The sequence below is a fragment of the Nycticebus coucang genome, unplaced genomic scaffold (genome assembly GCF_027406575.1).
Source record: "Nycticebus coucang isolate mNycCou1 unplaced genomic scaffold, mNycCou1.pri scaffold_66, whole genome shotgun sequence".
Classification (NCBI taxonomy): Eukaryota; Metazoa; Chordata; class Mammalia; order Primates; family Lorisidae; genus Nycticebus; species Nycticebus coucang.
The window spans coordinates 519,409-546,787 of NW_026515593.1; the positions used below are offsets into that span (position 1 = coordinate 519,409).

Consider the following 27,379-nt stretch of genomic DNA (forward strand, 5'->3'; position numbering starts at 1 on the left):
GGGTCACAGTGTATGGCACACCTCTTGGGGGTGGAACACAATTACAAGAGGGAGTTTACCTAACAACTTCAATCAGTGTAACCTAATTCTTTGTACCCTTAATAAATTTCAAACAATAAAAATAAATAAAATAAATACATAAATGAATAAATAGTAAAATTGAAGTTAGAACAAGGTTCTTTTATAGGATTGCTCAATGCTCACCCGTGAGCCCAAGGATGGCTCAGAGAAGGTGTCCTTAGCTATGGATCATCCCCAGAATCTCTTAATTATGGGTGAAGCCCTTGATCTTGAAACCTATAAAGCAAAGAAAAAGAATGGAGAACTTCATGCACAGATGGTTAATTTGTGAAACTCTGAATACTTGAGTGTCACATCCAGGCTCAGTACTGGAAACTCAGTGCACAACAGGCTGACCTGCAGTCCACCTTATCCAGAGGATAAATTCCAAAGAAGTTTGTCTGCAAAGTCACCAGCCTTGAAGAATGGCTATGTCAAGATGGTTTTTACCACTGAGGAGTTTCTTCCGCGTCCTATGTGGCCTCAGTTGTAGCAGCTGTTGTGCCTACGAAGATGATTCAAACCACTCTGAGCAATATGGTTGTCATAGGTGCAGACTTGATCATACAGGAAACAAAACAAATACTCAGAATGCCCCCAGAAGAGCTTGTCTTGCTCTGTGGAGTTCAAAGAATTGAGGGATCTGCCACTGACTGAAGCCAGAAGCCTGTAGCATTTAGTCAAGGCCATGACTACAGGGATCATGGGAAGCCCCAAACCTGCCATGCAGTCTGTATTGGCATCGGCCCTCTTAAACAACAGAAGCAGCAAATGTTGTAGATGAGGGAAAGGAAATCAGAAGCTTTTTGGAGACAATTTCTCCAAGGCTGAAATGAAGTCAAGAGCCTGGCTCTGCCATCCTCATCTTAATAGCCCAATGCCCAGTCTTCATGGATGGGGACTGATTTCCCCAGGATGGAAGGCATCCTGACCAGGTGGATGCCCAAGATTGGGTGTGGCATCTCAAAAGGAAATGACATTCTCTTTTCTGATGAGTCACAACCACCAAAACCAAAACTGAGTGCTTTAGCAGAAACAAAAAAACTTGGCTGCTATCACCAAATTATGAGCAAAGGCCAGCTTCTTACAGAAACACAACAAATTAGCCTCAAAATGATACAAAAGGATTCCCAGTATACCGTGGGAGTGATGAAATGTGTAGAAAAGAACACCATGTTTTCTTCCCAAGCTGAGGATGAATTGGAGCCTGCCATGAAGAAAAGGAGAGAGCAGTTTGCCTGACTGGAATCTGAGTAATTTCAGGAAATTCTAAAAGTAAAGTCAAAGTGCACAGGTGTCCTGAAAGAGGCTGAGGCTGAGCTGCATAAATGCTATTTTGAGGCACTGGTGAAAAAAGAACAAATGGAAGAAAAGATGAGAAACATCAGAGAAGTGAAGTGTCTGGTCGTGACATGCAAGATGGGCACCTACACCCATCTCCATGTGCTGGAGACCTGTGTCAGTGAGCAGCACGACCTCCACTGGCTCAATGGCATGAAAAAGTTTTTCAAGTGTCCCTGTGGGGACAGACTCCCACACAAGCACTGCATTAATCGTGGCCTCTAAAAAAAAGGGAGGGAATGCTAAAAGAAAACTCTGGCCAAATATCAGAGGAGAAATTTTGTTACCAAGAGGAGAACACGCCAAATTTCTAAATAGCCTCAAATAACCCTAACGTCATTTGCCTCAATCTTTTTTTCTTCATGTGGCTATGGAAAGGCCAAAGATGGACTCCGGATTGCCTTTATTTCTGACTGACACCAGCAAAAACCCATGCACAGATGGTTCAGTTGTGTGGGCTTGACACCAAATTTAACATTGATGTTTAAGTGGAAAACCAGAATATTGTCTTCCCTGTTCTCACTACAGTATTGTGGCAACATTACAGCTTTCACAGAAATTTTTGGCCCCAAACTGGCAGGTAAACCGAGAGATGTGTTTCTGTACCTCTTGGTTATACACTCCTTTATCTCAATGAAGTTCTAGTGTTACATGGAGATAAAAATATACATAGTATAATGACATTAACAATAGCAGCATTGTGATTTTATGAGATACTCTAAATTATCAAAGGTATTATCTTTATAGCCTAGACAAGGGAAGATTTTGATTATGTACAATAGAAAAATAAATGATTGACAGTTTATCTCAGATAACACTTTTTTGTATCGGAAATTTATAAAGCTTGAAAACCACGTTTCTTTGTATCAATAGTGTCATGGACGTGTATTGTATACTCAATAAGTATTTGTTGAATACACGATTAAACAGTGGAATAGATAATTTAGTGCTGATGAGGAATTTTCTTTAGAAAAATAAGTTTTGAACTTGTTGAAAGTAGGTTTCTCTAATTGCCTAGATACAACAATATGAAGGCTTTTAGTTTTTAAAAAATATGTGAGATTTAGAAAATTTTGTTTATAATTATGGCCATAAAAAGAATGATTATATTGATTTATCTACTATCCTATCATTTAAGAGCAGTTGACAATAAATTTGATTTTCACAACAGGGTATGAAGCTCATGTGTTGGAGCCAGAATTCTGGGGTTTGAATGTGTGGTCTCTACTGACCATCTGTATGTGCTTGGGCAAATTACTTGGTGTTCTGAGCCTAGTCTCCTCCTTTATAAAACCATACAGGATGATAACATCTGTAAAAGGGTAGCTACATCACAGAGCTCTGTAAGGATTCACATTAATTAAATACATATACAGTGCTTTAAATACTACATAGTAATTACATAGTAAGTTGTGAAAGTACAGATGAAAAACATTATTATAATTATTGTTCTTTTTTAAAGACAGAGTCTCACTTTGTAACACTTGGTAGAATGCTATGGTGTCACATCTCACAGCAACCTCCAACTATTAGGCTTACGCGATTCTCTTGGTCAACTTCCCAAGTAGCTGGGACTACAGGCCCCGACCACAATGCCTGGCTATTTTTAGTGACAGTGTCTCACTCTCGCTCAGGCTAGTCTTGTACTCATGAGTTCAGGCAGTTCACTGCCTCTGCTTCCCAGAGTGCTGGGATTACAGGTGTGAGCCACAGCTTCTGGCCTTGAATTTAACATTATTAACATTATTACAAACATTTAACATTATTAAAAAAAGAATTTCCCTCATATAAGTATGTTAGAAAGATAATGCAAATAAAAATAAGTATTAGTGCCTGTGAATTACCATATATATTAAAAAGGAGAGTGACAAACACCTGGTATATTTCTATCAAATAATGCAAGAAGTATGATTGTCCTTTCTCTTTTTCAGAAGGCTTGATCTAAATGTAATTCTTTGTTAGGATGTTATGTAGTATGTTTTCTTTGTCTCTTAATGTTACTGTTTATACTTCAATCCCTCTTGTAGAACATGATTGATTTTACATTATGTATTAAAAACCCTAAAAACTCTATAAGTAGGAGAAATAAATGACAAATGCAGATATTTTATTAAACAGCAATTATTTTAGATATTTTGCATTTTGAATATTTCCTATTTGCTAAAAGGAATTATTTGTGTTTTTTAGGCCTACAAAGAGAACATCTAAGAACAAGAACAAGGTATTATTAAAAAATCATCAAACATGTCATTATTTGAAAATATAAAGTTAAGGGGTGGTGCCTGTGGCTCAAAGGGGTAGGGCGCCAGCCCCATATGCCAGAGGTGGTGGGTTCAAACCCAGCCCTGGCCAAAAAAAACTGCAAAAAAAAAATATATATATAAAGTTAAAGTAAAAACAGAGTCTTTTGCTATAAAGACATTTCCTTTAAAAACTGATTAAGGAAACATAGCCATAGGTAAAAGTGTCATCCTTTTAGCACACATCAGTACTTTACAAAATATCTGTGGTTTTGCTCATATAAAAAATAAATATTTTTTTTCATTCCTGAGATACTTTACGAAGAAGAGTATTTTCCAGCTCCATCCATGTAAACATAAAAGAAGTAAAGTGGTACAAATAATCAACACATTGAATCCCGAAATGGCATAAATGTGTTTATGATCTATGTACAAATAACTTATTAAAAAAGCAAGAAAAGAAAAGAAAATGGATAACTATCACTTCTGTACATTTAGACTATGCTGTAAACATTTGGGGGACATTTTGAAGCACTGTTCTTTATTTTATAGGTGAAAAAACAAATACACACTATGGATGACCATGATGACTTAACCTGTTCATCTGAGGGAGACTCAGAGGATTATGAGTTGCCTTCTGTTAATTATAAGAATTTGACATTTCTTGCTAAACAACATGGAAAGCACTATAAAGGTAGGACCAGTGCATGAGTGTAAGACCTTTTTATGTGTCCTACAGTAGCATATGCATTGCTTAGCACTGCACCATAGAGCACACATGTATTATGGTAACATTAATCTCAGAAATGGCTTTATGTTCATGTAGAATGAGAACTACATTATGTTATGAGCTCAGTCAAAGAGTTCTGAGAATCCCACTGTACTTCTCTCAGTGTAAATGGCACCCACGTGTGTTGCTGACCCTACTTCTCTCTTACACTTCCCCAAGATCAGGTTGCCATTATCTCCCACTCGGAATGCTAGGGTAACCTTAGAACTGCTTTCCTCACAACCCCATCTCCTGAGGCCATGCTCTACTCTGCAACCATTATATATATATATATCATCAATCCTCTGTGAGTTGACCACTCAAGGGACTATAACGAACTGGTCAACACATGGAGATGGCCAACATAAGGAACTAGGCCTACTGTACAGATACGTATGTGTGGTGGATGTGTGGTCAACCTGAGGTCAAATTGAGGTGGTCAATGCAGGGAGGTGGTCAACTATGGAGGGCCTACTGTACTTTTAAAAATGAGGATCCCATCGTGTTAAAAATCCTTGTTGAAAATACATCTACCACTTCTCATTATTATAAGATTAGAGATCTCAACTCTAGCATTATCTTGCTAGAGTTGTGTCTGGCTGTTCTTTATTTGTGTGTTTCAGCCACTGTCTTAGGTGTTTGTTCCTGCTTTCAATGGCTTCAGAGAGGCGTAATTAGTATATGAAGAAATGTGCAATATCATAAGTTTTGAAATATACAAGTGAACCCATGGCCATAATAAGAGAGTTAACATATTCATCACCCACAGCACTCTCCTCCTGGCGTTTTACATTCCCTTATTTTAGAACCTGCTAAATTACTTTCCATAGTATTCATAGTATTTGTACCATTTTCCATTCCTGACAGCAGTCCATGACAGTTCCATTCTCTCTGCATCTTCACACTCAGTATATCATTGTTTTTAATTTTAGACATTCTGATGTGCATGCATTGTGAAAACTATTTTGGTTTCAATACACAGCATCCTAATGACTCATCGTGTTGAGCATCCTCCCATGCCCATGTGCATATTTGCCATCTGTTCATCTTCAATGAGCTGTCTTTGCAAATTTCTTGCCATTTAAAAAATTAGACTGTTCTTCTCTTTGTTGAGTTTTAAGAGTTCTTTATATATTCTGGATACAGTTTCTTTACTAGCTTTGTTTTTTGTAAGGAATCTTTCCTGGTTTGCATTCCAAGGAATGTTTCCAAACGTTCCAAAAAATGTTTCCCAGTGTTCATTTTTTTTTTTTTTTTTGTAGAGACAGAGTTTCACTTTATGGCCCTCGGTAGAGTGCCGTGGCGTCACACAGCTCACAGCAACCTCCAACTCCTGGACCTAGGCGATTCTCCTGCCTCAGCCTCCCGAGTAGCTGGGACTACAGGCGCCCGCCACAACGCCCGGCTTTTTTTTGTTGCAGTTTGGCCGGGGCAGGTTTTGAACCCGCCACCCTGGTATATGGGGCCGGCACCCTGCTCACTGAGCCACAGGGGCCACACCCCAGTGTTCATTTTTTAATAGTATTCCAATGAATTCTGGTTTATCTGTTTGTTTAATAATGGCTTTTGTTTTGTCCTATTTAAGAATGGTCTACCTAGTGAAAGGTCAGAAATAATTTCTCCTATACATCTAAAAGTTTTACAGTCTTTGTTGTTACATTTAAGCTTATAATCCTTCTTGAATTCCTCTTTGTTCATGGTTTGAGGTATGGATTTCAGTTCAATTTGGGGATGTGGAACTCCAGTTTGTTCATATGCCAAAAAAGCCATTGTTGCTCTGGTGCATTGACATTGCACCTTTGTTGAAAACAAGTTGTCTGTACACATGCTGGTCCGTTTCTGGATGTTCTATTGTGTTCCACTAATCTATAGGTGCTCCTCAAATATACAGCTATGTCCTGATAAAACCATCATAATTAAAAATCCATTTAATGCCCCCAATAAGTCCATCAAAAAGTTGAAAAATTCTAAGTCAAACCATCTTAAGTTTGGCTGCCATTATACAAGTTGAGCATCCCTATTCCAAAACTCTGAAATATGAAAGGCTACTAAATCTGAATTTTTTTTAATTTTTTTATTTATTCCTTTTTTTGAGACAGAGTCTCACTATGTTGTGCTCAGTAGAGTGCCATAGCGTTACAACTCACAGCAACCTCAAACTCTTGTGCTTAAGCAATTCTCAGGTACCTCAGCCTCCCAAGTAGCTGGGACTCCGAGCACCTGCCACAATGCCTGGCTATTATGGTTGCTGTTGTCACTGTTATTTACTTGGCCTGGGCCAGGTTAGAACCTGCCACCCTCGGTGTATGTGGCTAGCGCCATAACCACTGTGCTATTGGCACCAAGCTGTACATGTGAAACTTTTGGAGTGTCAACATAATACCACAAGTGGAAAATTCCATACCTGACCTCATGTACACAAACATTGTTCATGCACAAAATTATTCAAAAGCCTGTAGAAAATTATTCTCAAACTATTGCAAGATGTATATAAAACCTAGGTGTAATTTTGTGTTTAGATTTAGGTTTCATCCCCAAGATGATCTTATTTTATGTATACGTATGTTTCAAGATCTGAAACACTTTTGCTCTCAAGCGTTTTGGATAAGGGACACTCAAGCTGTGTCTGTTTCATGTTGTTCTAGTTAATAAGGGTTCATACAATTCCTAAAAGCACCCCTTCAATTTGGTTATATTTTTCAGGGTTATTTTGGTGCATAAATGTTAGAATAGCTTGTCAATTAAAAACAAGTTACTGGGTGGCGCTTGCGGCTCAGTGGGCAGGGCGCCAGCCCCATATACCGATGGTGGCATGTTCAAAGGATGGTTGCAGCCTGGCCCCGGCCAAACTGCAAATAAAAAATAGCCAGTAGTTGTGGCAGGTGCCTGTAGTCCCAGGTACTCAGGAGGCTGAAATAAGAGACTCACCTAAGGCCTGGAGTTGAAGGTTGCTGTGAGCTATTGCCCTACCAAGGGTAACAATGTGAGACTCTGTCTCTACAAAAATGAACAAACAAACAAAAAGAAGCAAACAAACAAACAAAAAACAACTTACTGGCCTACTAGGAATTAGGTTGTGCTTATGATGCTTCTATAGGTTAATTTGGAGATAATTGACTTCTTAACAATAATGAATTATTTCATTCCTGAATAAAGTGCATTACTTTATTTGTGAAGGTCATATTTAATTTTCTCAGCTAACATTTTGTGCTATGGAGTATATACATCCTCCCTATTTTATTGCATTTATCTGTATTTTATGTTGTTATAAATGACATTTTAAACATTTTTGCTTTTATATTTTAATGCCAGTTGTATTTGGACATACAGGTGATTTCTATATGTTGATTTTGTATCATCAACTTACTCAACTCATTTATGACTTGTAGTACCTTCTTTGATAGATTCATTGAGATTTTCTAAATGGACTGTATGTTGTCAAAGCTTTGCTTTCTCAAACTACTTTCTTCATGGATGTGGAGAAAAGGGAACAATTCTGCACTGCTGTTGGGAATGCAAGCTAATACATTCTTTTTGGAAAGAAGTTTGGAGAACACAGGGAACCAAAAGTAGACTTGCTATATGATCCTCCAATTCCTCTCCTATATCCAGATGACCAAAAATCATTATACAACAAAGATATTTGCAGAATGTTTATTGCAACCAATGCATAATTGCCCAATCATGGATGAAGCCCAACCGCCCATGAATGGATTAATAAACTGTGGTATATGTATACCATGGAATGTTATGCAGCCTTAAAAAAACATGGAGACTTTAGCTCTTTTATGTTTACATGGATGGAGCTGGAACATATTCTTCTTAGTAAAGTATCTCAAGAATGCAAGAAAAAGTATCCAATGTACTCAGTACTTTTGAGAAACCAATATGCAATCACCCCCACTTTCATATGAAAGATAAAACACAACTATCGCCCAGAATGAAGGAGGAAAGAGGAGAGTGAGGGGAGGGGAGGGGTCAGGTAATTTGGGGGTGCAGGTAATTTCAAGGGTACATGTCAAATCTATTAAGAGTAGAGTATAAATACGTCTTAACACAATAAGTAAGTAAGTGAGGTGAAGGCTATAGTAAACAGTTTGATGTAAGCATTCCAAATTATATATAAAATCAGCACATTGTACCCCAGAAATGCATTAATGTAAACAGTTATGATTTAATAAAAAATTATTGAGAAATAAAAAAAGATAGTAAATATTTTAAACCTGTTGTAAAGCAAACTCTGATGTAGCTCATCAATTCTGTCATTATTGTATGACAGTGGTCATAGAGCAGTCAATACAGACATTAATGAACATCTGCATTATCATAAAACAAAGCTAGCTCACAGGTTGGAGTTCACTCACCCTAGCATGTGATCATGGTTGTAAATAAAGATCACGTTTTACTTCTTCCTTCCAATTAGGATGCCTTTGATTCCTGTTTCTGGCTCACTGTACTGGCCAGAATCTTCAGTGCAATGCTGAATGACAGCACTGAAAGCAGCATTCCTGTGTTGTTCCTGGTCTTAGAGAGAAAGCATTCAGTTCTCCCCATGACATCTGTTAGCTGAAAGTTTATCACAGGTGCTCCTTGTCATGCTGAAGAAGTTCCTTTATATTCTTAGTTTGCTGAGAGTGTTTTTAAATACAGAATGAGTATTAAATTTTTTCTCATGCCTCCGTCTACTGAGATGGTCCTATAATTCACTTTTGATTTGTAATATGGTGAATAACAGGGATTTTTGAATGTTAAATTAACCCTGTGTTCCTGGGATAAACCTCATTTGTTTATAAGGTATTATCCTTTTAATATATCTTTGAATTTTATTTGTTAACATTTAGTTTAGATTTTTTTAAAGATTTCATTTCTTTTAGAGCCATCTTATTTTATTTATTATTTCAGATTAATATGAGGGTAGATGCCTAGTAATGGGATTGTGGGATATCTGGAAGATCTGATTTGAGTTCTTTGAGGATTCTCCATACTTCTTTCCAAAGAGGCTGCATTAGTTTTCACTCCCAGCAAAACTGTAAAAGCATTGATAATGAACTCCATTCTGAAAGACAGTCAACATAAACAGAGTTATGAGACATTTATACACCAAGGTTGCGAAACCTTAATGAGGGGCTTGTACAGTACTACCAACATAAGCACAGGGTTGTGAGTTTGTAAACTTAATTGTCAGGCTTCATATGTCATTCTGTGACTTACTTTTATTTGCTCAGTATTTGTGAGATCAATCCATATTGACACAAGTATATTTGGTTTAATTTATTTTGCTTTTTATAATATTCCATCACATAAATGCTGCAACATCAAACTCTTTGAAAGCTGTTATGATACTCCTAATGGCTTTTGTATTACGTAGACATATCCACAGATATTTATTATGTTTTTTATTAATATTGAAACAATTAAAATACAAAACCAGGGTTTATATGTTTATTTATTTGGTAAAAACATCCAACCTATATGGGGCACTGATATTTGATATCCAAAATATTTCCAAGAAACATTCACTTATTTCAGGCCCACATTGACTTTATCTTCCAATATTTCCTTGTAATTCATCTACTGCCATTCACTTGTGTTTTACTGAAATTCATCTTCCATATAGAATTTAGAGTGATTTACTTCGGTGAAAATGGGATAATTAATATCTCTTTGAAATACTAATATCCAAGCACATGAAATTTCATAGAAGGATTTCTGCTATCTCTTCCTTGTCTGCATTTTTTGCTGGCATCCCTGAGCTTCTAGAATTCCTGGCTCACCAATCCCTCTACTGTAGACAAATACATATACATATGTTTTTTCAGGAATTTTTCTCTCTCTCTTTCTGCTTCCTCTCCTGCTCTCATCCTTTCCTGGCTCCTACGCCCTTTAATTTGGCTCATCTAAGTGTCAACTCAGACATGATCTCTGGAAAACTCATTTTTGACAGTTTTATTTATATTCCTTCCAGCTACAGCATCAATAATTATTCAGTAAAACAGATAAAGAGTGTTCCAGAAGTTTTGAAATATTGTGCTTACAGTCCAGGGGCAAAGGGTAGAGACATGGCAAGAAACGACTTACAGTTTAGGTAGGAACATTGCAGTAGAGATGACACTAGAGTACTAAGGCAGCCCTGAGGATGGAGGTGCCTATTTATCTGGCGAAACAGCAGGAATCAATGAAGGCTTCATGTAGCAGTCTAAGGCCTTAAAAGATGAAAATAAAATTGTTAGAATAGCAGAGGAAATCTTTTCATATGTAACAAACAGGATGTACACTGATGGAAATATAAAAAGTAACAGAAGTTTGTGAATTATTAATAAAACAACATGCACAGCATGCTGTTGAACGGTACTATTATGAAGTAGAGAACAATCTACAATGTTATTTTATATGTGTATTGTATATTTAAATTCTGTTTTTCTTCTAACATTATATGTATATATATTAGGTGGATAAATCTGTGATATGTCTGTATTTGTTGAACCTAGTGACATCTAGTTCCCTTTGGGTGGTTTTGTGAAGTTTTGGATAATTAGAAGTATTTTTTCATCAAAGGTTTCTCATAGATCACAAATATCTCAGTTTTGTGAATATTTTCTTTCATGATATCTAATCTTTTTTTTTTTTTTTTTTTTTTCCTATCTGGTGTAGTCTGCCTCTCTGACATTACAATTTACACGTCTATCAGTACAGGTTTTTTTAATTTTTAATTTCTTCCATGTCTATACTTATCTTATTAAGATTTACATAGGGATAGGGTTGCATTACTTTAAAACAACTTGTCCCTTTCTGCTGTTGCTTTTATAATTTGAGATAATACCCTACGCAAGAGGTAAGACCTATTTCATGATTATCTTATGCAGTCTGTGTTTTTCCATCCTTCATTATGAGAATGGACACTTCCTGGCACTATATGAGCACCGGGCTTGGTTTACCTTGATGTTGTTTAGATAATTTTTCTCTTAGTCTCAAATAATTCCTAGCACACATGCACAGTTGACTATTCTGATAAATACCTGAGAGGGGAATCTCCACACATCTCCAGGATTCTTTCACTATACTGCTTTCTCCTCTTCAGTTGCTATCCTGTGATCACTGTCTGCTTTGGTCTTTTCAGACTCTCCTTACTCAAGTACAATTAGGGGAGTCTGGTAGCGTGTAGGTCAGGCTTTTTCTTTTTTTATTTTTTTTCTCCAGGTGTGCTTTCCTGAAAACTCTGTTAAGGCAGGGATCTGGGCATTCCCAAGGCTTCCTTCTCTTGTTTTCTATTTTTCAAAGATCTTTGTCTTTGTTGCCTAAATTCTACTGTCTGAATAATAACTGTTTAATGTGTTTTGGCTGGGGTTTTTTTTTGGGGGGGTAAGGGGGAAGATGGAAAATTAACACCTGTTCCTCTGTCTTGGCTAGAAGGAGATTGCAGTAGAACTTCAGCACATGCTATGGACTGGCCAGCATGTTTTTATTCTTGCTTTACTTTACTGCTTGCTTCTCATCCTTCATTTGTCAGTATGGCCATCTCTTCCTCAGAGAAATCTTCCCTGGGCCCAGTATAGATTAAATTCTCTTACATAACAGACTAATTTTCTTACAGAATCTATCTGAATTAATAATTGTCACTGTTTTGTCTTCTTTTTTTTTTCACTTTACTTCAAGCTAAATAAGAGCAGAGGTCCTGTCTAGTCTGTAGAGCTCAGTATCACATGTCCACCACGGTACCCACTGGGTTATATATGTATAATGTGTGAGTGAGTGACTGTGAGAATGTGAAGCCCTTCATATATAAAAACTGTTCCTGTATTCTCTTTCTTTTTTTTCATACTGATATAGATTCTTTTAACCAATTGGAAATTCAAAACACAGCTCTTCCCTGTAAGAGCCATGCAGAACGTAACAAAAATTATTATAAAAAACTTACAGATAATATCAAAGCACTGGAAACTATGATTATTTTTCTAAAAATGAAGCTATCTAAAACGAAAGGAATAAACTTACAGTTATACCATCAAAGATGTGAATGGGAGCAAAAACTCCACAGTTTGAGGTATGAAATCCTAGCTTTAAAGAAACATTTGAACTATTTATTTGAAATATTTATTTATTTATATATTGGAGAATTTTTGACATTGCTGACATATCATCTGGTATTTAATAGGAGAGAAGTCATCTTAGTCTTCTGCGGTATAAAATTCTTGGAAATAATAAAATAAGTTCTTAATTGTAATTACCATTACTGATAATTAAATGTATATTCTTTTAAATCATAATTCTAATAACTATATTAGAAGTTCACCTTAGGGAAATCTCCTTTTATTTAACAAATTGAATTTGGAATTTTAAATATTTCTATTATAATTAATACTGTTATGAACATTTTTACACAAGTCTTAATTTTCAAATTATATGCCTTTAACATATTCTTCAATATAGAATTCTTGGGTTAAAGTAATCTAATGAAAATGGCTTTGATCAATATTTTGAAATGGTTCTCAGGAATGTTTATGCAAATTTATAACTCAACCAACAGAGTTTCAATTGGCCTTTTTCACCCCAGAAGAAGTTTCTTAAGGAAATTACATAGTTTGTTTTCATAATGCAGGGAATGAAAAGGAAAATGGAAAGTGACTACTGATTCGCTTGTTCAACATCTCTCCTACACAGATAAAATTAATTTAAACTTTTGTGTTGAAAACATATATTATTCTTCATTGTTTGATTAAATATTAGACCTTGTCTTTCCCCAAAAGGAATTTCAGAATTGTTTATAATATATACCAGCATCAACAAGTACCTTGAAATTATCACTCAGAACAGAAACACAGAACACGTGGGTAGCAAATATAAAAATAGCAGTCTGCAATTATATGTTGTGTGAGAGACATCGGAATGAGTTCTCTTACACTGCCAGTGACTTTCAGGAATGCTTGTGCTGTTTTGTGGAGATGAACATTTCCCTCCAGTGAATTCATAAACTTATTTATAAATGGTAAATTTTGGTTAGTTTACACTCCATGATCTGTCCCAGTTTGGGAGTAATTATGACTATGTAAAAAAGTAATTTTCAACTTATACATTTGAAAATTTTCAGTATCCTTTTCAAGAGTAACTAAACTAACAGAAACTTACTTACCAATTAGGAGAATGTTCTTTCACATCTACTTTTCATGTGTACATGTCTTTTGCGAGAAAATGAAGTGAGATATTCAAAACCTTAGAACTAGAAAAAACAAATATTCAAGAAAACAGACATTTTATTAGATAATCAATGAATAGATTAAGAGTCAGGTCTCAAAATGAACTTTTCGCTAACAAAATGAATTTTAAGATAAGTATATTTAACTGCAGATTCACACTAAAAGAAATGGAAGAGATGAGAAAAAATGATTCTATAGCATTTGAACAAATTAAGGAAAAGTTAACAAGAGAAATAGAGCAACATAGAAAAGAAGTTGCGATAAAAGAAGAATTGGAACACAGACTGAGAGCCCAAAATGTGGAGTTGGGGACCCTTAGAAATAATCTGGAGGTAAATTAATCTTTGGTTAACATCACATTTATTATTTTACTTCATCCCTATTAGTTGTGATGTCTCTTTGATTCAATGCTTATTGTTATAAAACAAACTAAAATCGGGCGGCACCTGTGGCTCAGCGGGTAGGGTGCCGGTCCCATATGCTGGAGGTGGCGGGTTCAAACCCAGCCCCGGCCAAAAAATAAAAATCTTGCCTTAAAAATTAACTATGATATTTATAGCTAAAGTTGTTTATTATAAATCTTGGCATCCAAGTAGTATCTTATTTCAATACAAAGAATTTTTTAAAATAATATACCATAATATATACTTAATGATGACTTATTAGGGGTTTTGTTCCTAGTAAAATAGTTCAGTGATTTTTTTTCCCCTATTTCACATTTATTACAACTTCAAACATTATGAAGAGGAAAGAAACAAAATGTATTGTAATCTAAAGTAATCTCATGATTTTCTAAGAAGACCTCTGCAAATTTTATCTTATTTGTCATTTGTGTTTTGAAATATAAGGCTTATTTTGCATTTATCTATTTATTCCAGAGAGGTAACTGTGATTTGGTAGATGAGCCTCATGGGTTAGGATCAGAAGACTGAGGAAAATCCTACAAGGGGCTTATACGTTTAATCTCTCCTTTTCAGAATTGTGATCAGTAACTGAGTTAATTGATATATAGAGAAATGCTTTGCACAATGCCTAGATTTGTCATTTATCAATAGATATAATTGTTATAACTTAGGATAAAAATGTTAGAAGAGTAGAATATCTATAGAATGCTCTCAGAAAAAAAAACTTAAAGAACGTTGGCAAATTTTGCCTGTTCTAGTGTACGCAGAGCTGAGGTTCCTACTATGGAGGGGGATGTAGGTTAGACACCAGAGTGTACACCCAACTTTCTAGTGTGTCACAGTTATTAGAGTTTTGTGCATTTGGATTTGTTGTCATTCAAAGAAAGCCTTTTCCAATTTGGAGATTCATAAAAATTCTTTACTGATTTCTTTTTTGCTTTCAGAGATTCATTGCATTCATGTAAATATTTGAACTTTCAGGAATTTATGCTCTATAAGGTTTGAGGTTTGGATCCAGCTTCTTTGCCCAGTTAGCTGCTTTTTACAACCCTTTCATTTCATAAATGTGCATGTTATTATTTACTTTCTGGGGAAATCGTGATATTTTATTGAGTGATAGCTAAAAGTTTCCTTTCTTTTACTTAGAATTGTCAAAGGCATGAACATGAAAGAGATCTCCTGAACAAAGAAATTGTCAGACTAAGATTGAAAGTAGAAAGAATGAAAATGAACAATGAGGAGATAGACAAGAAACACTTGCGGGACTTGGAAATCATCAAAGACAAGACTGATGATCTTCAAAATGCTGTAAAGCTCAGTGAAGAAAGGTTAATGAAAGTAACAGCCCAGTATAATGGCCAGCTCAACATACTACGAGACGAGAATAAAGTGCTACAAGCCAAACTGAAGGAAGCGAAAGAAAACCAGAAAAAACTAGAAGCAGAACTTGAAGCCCACCGTCTCAGACTGGCAGATGCTAACAGTGAGCGTCACCAAAGTCAGGTCTCCCAAAGAGACCTTGCCTTCATTGTCCAGAGAACAAAAGAAGAATGGTCTGGTACACTGGACTATATGAACTCTCGTGCCGAAACCCTTTTCCAACAACTCTGTGATGCAGAAGAGAAATTCAGTTGCCTGCAAGCTGAGTTTTGTCACATGAAAGATGCTCTTCGAGAGAAGAGTTTTGCTCTAGAAGGTGCACAGAGAGACCTGATGGAAGCACAGTTTGAAAAGCAGAACATTCAACTGAAGTATCAAAGTGAACAAAGAACAGTGAGTATGTACATTGTAAAGCAGGAGTCTTTAGAGCAGAGACTGTCCGGACTGCAATGTAAAACTATGTCACTTCAACAACAGCTGGATGATGTTCACAAGGATTCTGCAGATAAAGAGAAGGCAAAACACAGCAGAGACAGCCCGTGTGCTGCAGTGGTGAAGGCTCTTGAAGTAGGGCATGAAAGGTACAGTCTGCTTTTGGAAGAGGAAAACAAGAAGTTGCTTGATGAATTCAATCACTTAAAAGAAAGGCAGTACCAATATAAAAAAGAGAAAGTGAAAAGAGAAGTAAGTATCAAGAAATAAACATTTTTCAAACTTCCAAAAAGAAAAGTGAAGTGGTATTTGGTAGTGACTAAGCATCGTATCTGGTTGAATGTGAGACTATCTAGATCTATATTTGTGATATCAGCCTAGAAACATACCTTGTTTCCAGCAAATAAAAGTTAGTGCTGAGAAATGTTTTACCTTGAGTAAAGACAGTGTGTCACTTACAACATTTTAAGAGTTTAAGTTATAAATTGTTAATAGACATAGAGTAAAAATGCTGAAATCATAATTTTGGTGTCTTTATGTTGCCTCATTTTAAGACAGAGCCGAAGCAGAAAAAAGTGAGTAGGAAGCTGAGTAGGGGTAGGACTTGCAGGAGTTGAGATTAGGGAGGGAGGTGGAGGCCAGCTTACTTAGGGCCTGCAGGAGCCATTGGAATTTTACTTTTATTCTAAAATAGGGATTATTGGGAGAGTTTGAGCAGAGGACTGAATTTGTGAGAAACTTTGAGGCTGATCTGAGCTTCTAATCAAAAAGAAAGAAACCATTTTACAGGGTAGAATTTGCCACCACTATCCCATCCACATGCATATGAATCTATTGTTATGCATTTCACATTCCTTTTAAGCCTTCAGTTGGTCCTTATGCATTTCACATTCATGAGGGGAGGAATGAATAGAGGACTGAATCTGTTGTCTGAGCAGTAGAATACTGACTTGGGGGGGAGGTAGCACTTTCCTTAGTGTCCTTAGCCAAATTTAGTGGTCAACAGGAATGTGTACACAGGAGGAAAAGAAGGTGAGTCAATGCAATGTATGTGATGATAATCTTCAAGGTATATATGTTAAAGTTAAATATTATTAACACATCCTAATAATAAAGTATAATATCTGCAACAAAAATATCTTACCAGGCAGTTTTGAGACAACTTCGCCAAGAACTGTGTGATACCATGCAAAAACTATCCAGATCGGAGACGTTACTAGAAACTACATCACGTTGTCACATTCATTTAGAAGATGAGACCCAACATTCAATGAGAAAAATAAGTCAGATGACAAACCAAGTATGTACATAATTAACATGCCACCCGTTAATCTAGAGCTGATCCAATAAAATAAAGTGTTTTAGAACACTAGCTGCAGGTGACAGCTTTCTTTTTATATTTTCATTATGAGTAGTTTTGTACAATTTTATTATTTTTATCATGTACTTATTTCTTAAATTCTGACTTTCATTCTTCCACTTTTCCTTAAAATTACTTAGAAATATACCATATTTTCTTATAATATATGCCCTTAGGAAAGTCGAGGATTATGCATCATTTTTCACAGAAGTTGTGAGACATTTTTCCTGTTAAGCAGTAGTTGTCAGTGATTTCTCTATTGCCATTGTGAGGCAAGCCAGATTAAATCAGGGTAATGTCTAATGAAATGTTCCAGAACATATCTTCAGTTTTGTGAATGGATACAAAATCTGTGTATACTTATTTCATGGATTTCAGGTTAACTCATAGAGAAAGGCCTTTATATTCTTGTCTAAAATGAAAATGCTGCTCGGGAGGCTGAGGCAAGAGAATCGCTTAAGTCCAGAACTTGGAGGTTGCTGTGAGCTGTGTGAGGCCACGGCACTCTACAGAGGGCCATAAAGTGAGACTCTGTCTCTAAAAAAAAAAAAATAAATAAATAAATAAATAAAATGAAAATGTTTTAGGTTAATTTATAAACTCTTTGCAAAGTTAATTGCCTTCATTTCCATTTCACTTTAATTATATTGTAAAAGCACAGAAATATTCAGGTCTTGGATAGGAGGTACATCCAAAATAAAGAATTAAGAAAATTATCCAGATCCTGCCATTGGATTTTTAAAAGCAAATGTATTGAGGTCTCATTCACATACCATGCAGTTCACCACTTAATGTCTCTTAGTATATTCACAGGGTTGTGGAACCATCATCACAATCAATTTCAGAACATTTGCATCAATGTGAAAAGAAACCCCGCATCTTATAACCATAACCTCCACCCTAATCTTATCCCTCCACTTTCCCCAGGCCTGGGCAACCACCATCTACCTTTATCTCCATAGATTTGCTTATCTAGACAGTTCATTTTTGGGGTGGCGGGGTGGCGGGGTGGGGGGGGAAGGAGACTTTATCAATCAAATTTTATTTTATTTTTTTCCAAGGGACATATTATACATCCTCACAATGTGCACAATAGGTGAGATCTTGCCTCGTGCCCTCCCTCACTCTGCCAAACGTTCCCCACCCCACTTCACTCTACCCACAAACTGGACTATAAGAGTGTTTTATTGTTCTTATGAGCATGTAATTGTTTATATATTGATTTCATATAGGTATGGAGGTATGGATTTCATATTGGATATTTATTTTTCTATTCTTATGGTACTTTACTAAAAAGAATGTATTTCAATTCCATCCAGGTAAATGTAAAAGATGTAAAGTCTCCATCTTTTTAATGGCTGAATAATATCCCATGGTATACATATACCACAGTTTGTTGATCCATTCATAGGTTGATGGACACTTAGGTTGCTCCCATGACTGGGCAATTATGAATTGAGTCACAGTAAACACTCTAGCGCAAATGTCTTTGTGGTAAAATGATTTTTGTTATTCTTGATAGATACCTAGTAATGGGATTGCAGCGTCAAAATGGTAGGTCTACTTTTAGATTTTTGAGGATCCTCCATACTTCTCTCCAAAAAGGCTGTATTATTTTGCAATCCCAACAGCATGGTAAAAGAGTCCCTTCTCTCCATATCCACAATAGCATCTGTAGTTCTGGGATTGCTGGGGTTAGGTGATATCTTAGAGTGGTTTTGATTTGCATTTCACTGGTGATTAAAAGACAATGAGCATTTTTTCAAGTGTTTGATGGACATTCGTCTGTCATCCTCAGAGAAGTTTCTGTTCAAATCTCTTGCCCACTTATAGAGAGGGTTGTTTATACTTTCTTATGGTTCAATTTGAGTTCTGTGTACATTCTAGTTATCAGGCCTTTGTCAGATTCATAACATGCAAAAACTTTCTCCCATTTCAAGGCTGGCTGTTGGTTTCATTTGTGATAGCCTTAGGTGTGCAAAAGCTTTTAAGCTCGATCAAGTCCCAGGTATTGATTTTTGGTGTTGCTGTAATTGCTAAGAGGGTCTGTCTCACAAAGTTTTTTCCCAGGCCAATGTATTCAAGTGTTTTCCCCCACTCTTTCCTAGAATTTTTATTGTTTTGTGTCTTATAATTAAATCTTTCATCTACGAAGAATCAATTTTTTGTCAATAGTGAGAGGTGCAGGTCCAGTTTCAGTCTTCTACATGTGGATAACAAGTTCTTCCAGCACCATTTGTTAAATAAGGATCTTTTTCCTCATTGCATGCTCTTTGTAGGCTTTTCAAAGATTAAATGGCGATATGTGGCTAGGTTCATCTCTAAACTCTCTATCCAATTTCATAGATCTACATCTTTATTTTTGTGCCAGTGCCATGCTGTTTTGTAGACAGTTCTTATAAATGGAGCCATATACTACTTAGTCCTTTGTGACTGGATTCTTTCACAAAGCGTGTTTTCAGGATGAATCCATGTTGTAGTATGGATCAATACTTCATTTCTTTTCATGGTCTGGTACTGTTCTATTGTGTGGTCCTACTGGTGATCGATTCTTCACTTGCTGGACCTTTAGGTTTGTTTCTACTTTTTGCCACCAATGCATCATAGTCCCATGAACATTAATTTAAATGATATCAAGCGGACGTGTTTTTATTTCCCTGCCATTGACTATCATCCTCAGTTAGTTAGCAGATTTGACCATCTCTCTGCCTTGCTCATGCTGTGCTTCCCGCTTTTTTAGCTTTTGATCATCTAACCTCATTCAGACCTGAGCACAATTTTTCCTTCTTCATGAAACTTTCTCTGAGTGTTCTGACTTTCGTTGACTTTATTCTTTAGTACTTGTTATCTAATCTGTGCAGAATAAGTTAGTCCTTCATTTTGCATTGCTTTTTTTAATTTTTTTATTATTAAATCATAGCTGTGTACATTTGTGCAATCAAGGGGTACAATGTGCTGGTTTCATATACAATCTGAAATATTCTCATCAAACTGTTCAACATAGCCTTCATCGCATTTTCATGCTTATTGTATGTAGACATTTGTATTCTACCTTTAGTAAGTTTCTCCTGTACCCATTCTAAGATGCACTGTGATGTGGCCCCACCCCTTACCCTCCGTCCAACATAACCTCCCCTCTCCCTTCCCTTCCCTTGGTCCTTTCCCCATATTCTTGAGCTATAGTTAGGTTATAGCCTTCATATGAAAGCTATACATTACCTTTATAGTAGGGATGAGTACATTGGATACTTTTTCTTCCATTCTTGAGATACTTTGCTAAGAAGAATATGTTCCAGCTCCATCCATGTAAACATGAAAGAGGTAAAGTCTCCATCTTTCTTTAAGGCTGCATAATGTTCCATGTTATACATGTACCACAATTTGCTAGTCCATTCGTGTGTTGATGGGCACTTGGGCTTCTTCCATGACTTAGCAATTATGAATTGGGCTGCAATAAACATCCTGGTACAGATGTTTTTGTTATATTGTCATTTTTGGTCTTCTGGGTATATACCTAGTAAAGGAATTATAGGATCGAATGGCAGGTCTATTTTTAGATCTCTAAGTATTCTCCAAACATCCTTCCAAAGGGAATATATTAGTGTGCATTCCCACCAGCAGTGTAGAATTGTGCTCTTTTCTCCACATCCATGCGAAGATCTCTGGTTTGGGGATTTTGTTATGTGGGCTACTCTTACTCAGGTTAGGTGATATCTCAAAGTAGTTTTGATTGGCATTTCTCTGATGATTAAGAATGATGAGCTTTTCTTCATGTGTCTGTATTCCGTGTGTCTGTCTTCTTTAGAGAAGTTTCTCTTCAAGTTCTTTGCCCACCCTGTGATTGGATCTCTTGTTCTTTTCTTGCTAATACGTTTGAGTTCTCTGTGGATTCTGGTTATTAAACCTTTATCGGAGGTATAACCTGCAAATATTTTCTCCCATTCTGAGGGCTTTTATTTTTTCATGAAGAGTCATCTTGTTCAATTATAAATTTGCTTAAGGTGAGAATAATATCTAAGTTGTATATAAAACGAGCACATTGTACCCTATAATTGCATTAATGTACACAGCTGTGATTTAATAGCAAAAGTTGATATGCCTATAAGTTATCCTTATATAAATTGAAAATGTTTTAGATTAACATTTGTTAGAATATTATTAAATACTTTATACTGTACTGATAATTGATATAATAAAATTTTATTCTAAATATATTTTAAGCAATAAAATATAAAATTGGAACTTTTTTATTAAAAAAACAGAAAAAAACTCTTTCTTGCTATTGTTACTAATTTTCTCTATTTGGGATATATATTTCAGTGACTTTTCCCAAGTTATTTTATAATTAATAGATGGTATTTAACAGAATTTAGTGAAAAGTATTTTGTAAATATGTCTAGCTGTGATTTATCCATTGCAATATCTTCCCAATGAAGTTTGTAATTGGGGAATTAAGGAAATTATATGGAAAGAAGGTGAAGGGGAGTCTCAGGGAAACTTGCCCTTTTCCCCTAGGTTGATGTGCTGAAAAGATCAACTCACAGTTATAGTAATAATGAGAGAAAGGTTTATTTCCAAATACCATGCACATGGGGGGTATGAATGATTGCCCAATGTTTCAGTGATAGTCAGTGGCTTTTAAAGATGCCTTTTAGAAGGGAGGGGGGAGAGAAACTGTAAAATATATGTGTAGCAAGTGGCTGCGAGGGATGATGGGTAGATGGAGGGAAACAGACTGAGTTGCAGTTTAACCTGAGAGACAGGTCTCAGTGCTTCAAAGGACATTAGGGCCAGGCCTATTTGATAAGGACTCCAGCAGCCCCTTTTCTGATTCTAAATCAAGTTATTCAGGTTTTATAGAGGAGAGACTAGTGTATTCTAATCAAAAATGGCCTTTTCATTGAAAATATTCTCTATACCAAGGAATTATATTTTGATTTCCTTATCTCCTTCAAAGATACACATCCGGAAAGTACTCTATGTCTTTGCTTATCTCCTCATGTAATCTTATTTAATATTGATAAAGTTTGAAATATTTCCTGTAGTTCTTTCTTATTGTTCGTTGCTGTTTCAACAGTAGCAAGAAAATATTTTTCTGTTTTTTGTTTTTTTCTTTGTTTGTTTTAATGAGTTAGGGCCAAACCAGTCTGCTTCTTTCCTGCTAATACTAATTTAATTTCCAAGGAAAGTGTTCAACCAAATAAATAAGTGAATGTAGATGCAACCAGCAGGAAAAAAAATATATTCATATCATTCTCACTATAGAAAAAAAATTAAATTAGTACTCCTTCATTACAAAGTCAGAATTGGGACTTGTAGATTGATAATTGCCTTTCCAACTGAAAAGCTCTGGCCTTTCTGATCTACCACAGCACATGACCTTAACTTGATCATCAGAGTGCTTGCTAGTGCAGCCCATCATATCCAGTTGCTGGGAATGAAGTGATCAAGGCACCTTGATTTATTTATTTATTTATTTTTTTTGTGTGTGTGTGTGTGTGATTTTTGGCCGGGGCTGGGTTTGAACCCGCCACCTCCGGCATATGGGACCGGCACCCTACTCCTTGAGCCACAGGCGCCGCCCAAGGCGCCTTGATTTATCAATGGAGTACAGTGTTTTCAGGTTGAGGCTATTGCCTGGGGTCATGTAAGTTCCATACAACTCACTCTAGAAGATGCTCTGTGCACTGCAGTGCATGGTCATCCATCCCACTGATTGCTATGGAGACAGGTAAGCCATGAATTCTTATGAGTGGACGAAAACGCTGCTGGCTACTGGAGTTGGTGACTGTTATCTACAGAATTTGGGACTGCTGTGGGCATCATGCTATGCATTTATTGCCCATTTCAGTAGTGTTGAGATAGTTGAGTGCAGCTATCGGGGACCATTTTCATTGGCATGTCACCTGCCTAAACTATAAAATTAGAACATAAAATACAACAAGATGTTAATAGTAAATATTATATGCCACTCACCATGTGCCTCACGTTTTTCTAAGTGCATTACGTGTATTCCCCAGTTCAGTCTTCCCAACATCCACATGAGGAAATCAGTGCTATTCTGTCCATGTTGTAGATGAAGAAACCAAGTTGCTAATTTGCTAAAGGTCACACAGCTAGTACTGGTGGAGCCAGTACTCAAACCCAGATCTTTTGGCCTCTGTAAATGTCCACCTCTCAAACTATTCCATGAGACATCTGGTTGTCATCTGAAGCACACACACAACTGAGATGTGAGAGAAAAAGGAAAACCTGGTCCCCTTGCTCTGTGGGAAGCTGAAGGGTGCTGTCCCCCGTGTAGCAGTGCACAAAGTTCTAGCCTTTTCTCTATTTTCCCTGTAAATTGGCTCAGAGACTACAATGTGTCTATGAATATGGACAGTTAGCATTTACCAACTTGTGCCTGTCTACTTGCTCATGTTCACAAAAAGAAAAAAAATAAAATAAACATCTGGTCACGATGGTTAGTAAAACATAGCTTTGACGTGACTGGGTAGGTTAAGTGGTAATTTTAACATCATGGCCTCTCCTTTGTCATGTTTAATTGCAAAGTTTAATAGTCATCCTCACAGTTTAAGGTGACACATTTAGATTAAATTCTCTCCTAGTGAAAACTTAAGCCTTGCGACTTAACTTTGGGGTTGACATTCTCTGTTGTACTTTTCTTCCCATTTATTTTTAAAAGTCCTTTTCCTTTTCCTAAAAGAAAAGATGATGGTGAGTGTTAGATGCTGAAAGTATATAAGTTGCCTTGTTACAATAAAATTAAATGTGAATAAAATAAAATAATAAAAGTTGATGTTGTGATCTTAGAATACAAAATATACATGCTTATCATAATGTAATCTTCTCTTTCCCCATTTTATCAATTTTATAAATTTTAGAATTTATCTCATACAATATAGTTTGTAAAATTAAGAATAGTGTATTTATTGAGTATTTAATAGTATTTATGTAATACAATATAATTTGTAAAATTAATAATAATACAATATAATTTGTAAAAGCAAGAATAATGTTGTGTTTTCATCCTGTAACAGGAGTAGATAACCTTCTCTGTGAAGGGCCAAATAGTATATTTTAGGTTTTATGATCCAGAAGATTCCTGTTGCAACAGCTCCACTGTGCAGTGATGGCAGAAAAGTATCTATAAATAATATGTAGAATGAAGGGGTGTGTCAGGGTTCCAATGAAATTTAGCTACAAAAATCTCTTCAGGTGATGAGCAGATTTGTACTAGATCATTATTATTTTTAATGCAAATAGTGTGTTAGTCTAAAAACTTTGTTTTCTATATGCTACATTTTTTAGCTGTCCATCCAGTGAGGGAAATGTGGGTCATTTCCAAGTGTAAACATTTTTCTAATCTTTGTTTTAGTTTCAAGAAGTAGAGGATCAACTCAAAGAGGAAGGACACCGTGCCGAGAAGATGCTAGACCAATGGAAAAAGTATGCTTTCAAGCAGCAAAAAAGAAAAATAAAAAGACTTGAGTATTATAAAGAAAATAAGTGTTACAGTTTGAGACTAGTGCTAGTTGTAATAGTAACTATATCTGTGTGAATCTTAGGAAAATTTTCAGCTTTAAGCTATTTCGAAATGCATATTTTTTTATACTTTGTTTCTAAATTTTGCACATTATGCATGGACATTGCTAGAAAAATGATATAGTTGCTTAATCATCTACTTTTCAAATATCTAAGGATTCACATAAACATACCTTCAAGTGTTTGTTCAAAAATTGCATGATATTTAAAAAAATTATCTGACATTAATTATTTTAAAAATTATATTTTAGGATCAAAATGGCAAATTCCAAATTAAAACTTACTGTCAAAGACCAAGCCGAAAAACTCAACCAGTATGAGAAAGACTTGTCAAGTGCAAGTTTCGTAAGTTAATCTCTTATTTTAGTTCTGTGGCAGAATAGGCCGAGTGTATCTTACTCAAAATGCTTTGGACTAGAAATGTTTTGGATTGTTTAATATTTGTACATGCATATTGAAATATCTTGGGAAGGGAATTCAAGTCTAAACCCAAATTTATTTGTAATATATACACCATATTCACACACCCTGAAGATAATTTTATGTAATGTTTTATAATTTTGTGCATGAAGCAAGGATGTTTTCACTGCAACATGGCACATGAAGTCAGATGTCAAATTTTCCATTTGGTATGTCATTTTGACCCTAAAAGTGATTAGGATTTGGGGGCATTTTGTATTTTAGGTTCTAATATTTAGACGCTCAACCTGTAGTACAGATGCTCACTGACTTTCAGTGGGGTTATATCCCAATAAACCCATCCTCACTTAGCCTAGCCTACCTGGAACATGTTCAGAGCACTTACATTAGCCTTCAGTTGAAAAAATAATCTAGTTGGGCGGCGCCTGTGGCTCAAGGAGTAGGGCGCCTGTCCCATATGCCTGAGGTGGTGGGTTCAAACCCAGCCCCGGCCAAAAAAAAAAAAAAAAAAAGAAAAAATAATCTAGTATAAGTCTGTCTATAATAAAGCATTTTATGTCCCTCATACCACATATTGCTAGCCTGGGAAGGATCATGAATCAAAATTCAACGTACATTGAAATTGGGGTGTTTCATATCATTTTAAAGTAAAAAAAATTAAGGTGGCCATCATCATTATGTCAAACTTGCAAGGGCTTCACATCATTATGGAGTCAAACAATAGGAAGTTGGAGGATCCCAAGTCAGGGACAACCTGCGTATAAGAATATGGTAGACAATATGAAAAACGTCTCTGATAAAAATATCTATCCCCTTCATAGTGATAGTACTTATTGCAAGTAGTGCCTGTCCCCTTGACTTTACAAAAGAAATTGACTTAATTCCTAAAATTAATGATTTGGGTAGTAAGATTTTAATAAAAACATTGTCATAGCCCAAGAATAATATTTTTATGTATACCACATTTCATTTATCCATTAATCCATTGGTGGACATTTTGTTTTTCCAAGTGTAAATTATTTTTAATCTTTTGTTTTAGGTGCAGAAATCTCTGGAAGATCAGTTAGCAGAGACTATAAAATGTAAAAGGATGATGGAAGACCGCATGCAAAGGTACAGTTAAAAGCAGCACACAAAATAACTTGAGTATTCATAAAGCAAATAGCAGTGTAATATGAGATTGTATCTGTTCAGATAATAAGTATGTTTGTGTGAAGCCAAGGAAAGTTTCAACTTTAAGCTATTTTGAAATGCATGCCTTTGTATATTTTTTCAAAATTTTATACATTTTCCAAAAAGACACCTAGAAAAATACCTTTGCCAAATCATCTGCTTTGTTAAACTTTGAGAAATTCTCTAATTATGCCTTTAGATATTTGTTCACAAGCTTTATGGCATTTTAAAAATTTATCTGTGATAAGAATTATTTTATAATATGTATTTTAGCCTTGAAAAAGAAAATTCAAAAATGAAAGTAAACTTTGGAAAGGCACTGTACTGCATTGAGAAGTACGTGTCATCTGCAAGTTCAGTAAGTCAATCTCTTACGTTCTATCATACTTAAAAGGAACTTTTTTTCTCTACTAGTACAGGCTGTACATTCTGCACCCCAAATGCCCAGAAGTATTTCAGATTTTAGAATACTTATATATACACAATAAAATATCTTGAGGATGGGATCCAAGTCTAAACACAATATTCATTAATGCGTCATGAACAACTTATGCACAAAGCCCGAATGTAACTTGATATAATATTTTTAAGTACTAAATTTTGCATGAAACAAAGATGTGTGTTTTCAATGAAACCTGTCACATGAATTCAGATGTGTAATTTTCCACTTGTGCTGTCATCTTTATATGTAAGATGAATAACATTTTGAAGCATTTTGGATTTCAGGTTTGGAGATTTCAGGATAGATGCTCATCCAGGAGCACAGGGAAGGGCCTAGTCAGTGCCTGCAGGTAGTGCTGAGAGGTAAAGCAAACTAAAACTCAAAGATATGGCCTTGATGGCCCTCTTTTTTAATTGGAAGTGTAGGATTGTAAAAGATTTTAGTTTAAAAAAGTGATGAAAAATAGATCTCTGGATGAGACCTTGTATTAAGGAATATTAATACACAGTCATGCCATGGAATCCCAGCACTTTATGAGGCCAAAGTAAAAAGGCCAAGGCAAAAAGATCACCTGAAGCCTGGGCCTATCTCTACAAAAACTATAAACCAATTAGCCCATCAT

General features: G+C 35.8%; 1 protein-coding gene across 1 annotated transcript in view; it reads left to right on the top strand.

The window, feature by feature from the left end:
• Positions 1 to 26,706, top strand: part of LOC128579569 (ankyrin repeat domain-containing protein 26-like) — a 197,593-nt gene extending 170,887 nt beyond the window's left edge. The window contains exons 26-35 of the mRNA XM_053581587.1: positions 3,589 to 3,622; positions 4,194 to 4,335; positions 12,238 to 12,451; positions 13,753 to 13,933; positions 15,152 to 16,069; positions 16,965 to 17,117; positions 24,556 to 24,626; positions 24,974 to 25,067; positions 26,182 to 26,255; positions 26,589 to 26,706. Coding sequence (XP_053437562.1) covers positions 3,589 to 3,622; positions 4,194 to 4,335; positions 12,238 to 12,451; positions 13,753 to 13,933; positions 15,152 to 16,069; positions 16,965 to 17,117; positions 24,556 to 24,626; positions 24,974 to 25,067; positions 26,182 to 26,255; positions 26,589 to 26,706 — 1,999 coding nt within the window. The remainder of the gene's footprint in view (positions 1 to 3,588; positions 3,623 to 4,193; positions 4,336 to 12,237; positions 12,452 to 13,752; positions 13,934 to 15,151; positions 16,070 to 16,964; positions 17,118 to 24,555; positions 24,627 to 24,973; positions 25,068 to 26,181; positions 26,256 to 26,588) is intronic.
• The last annotated feature ends 673 nt before the right edge of the window (positions 26,707 to 27,379 follow it).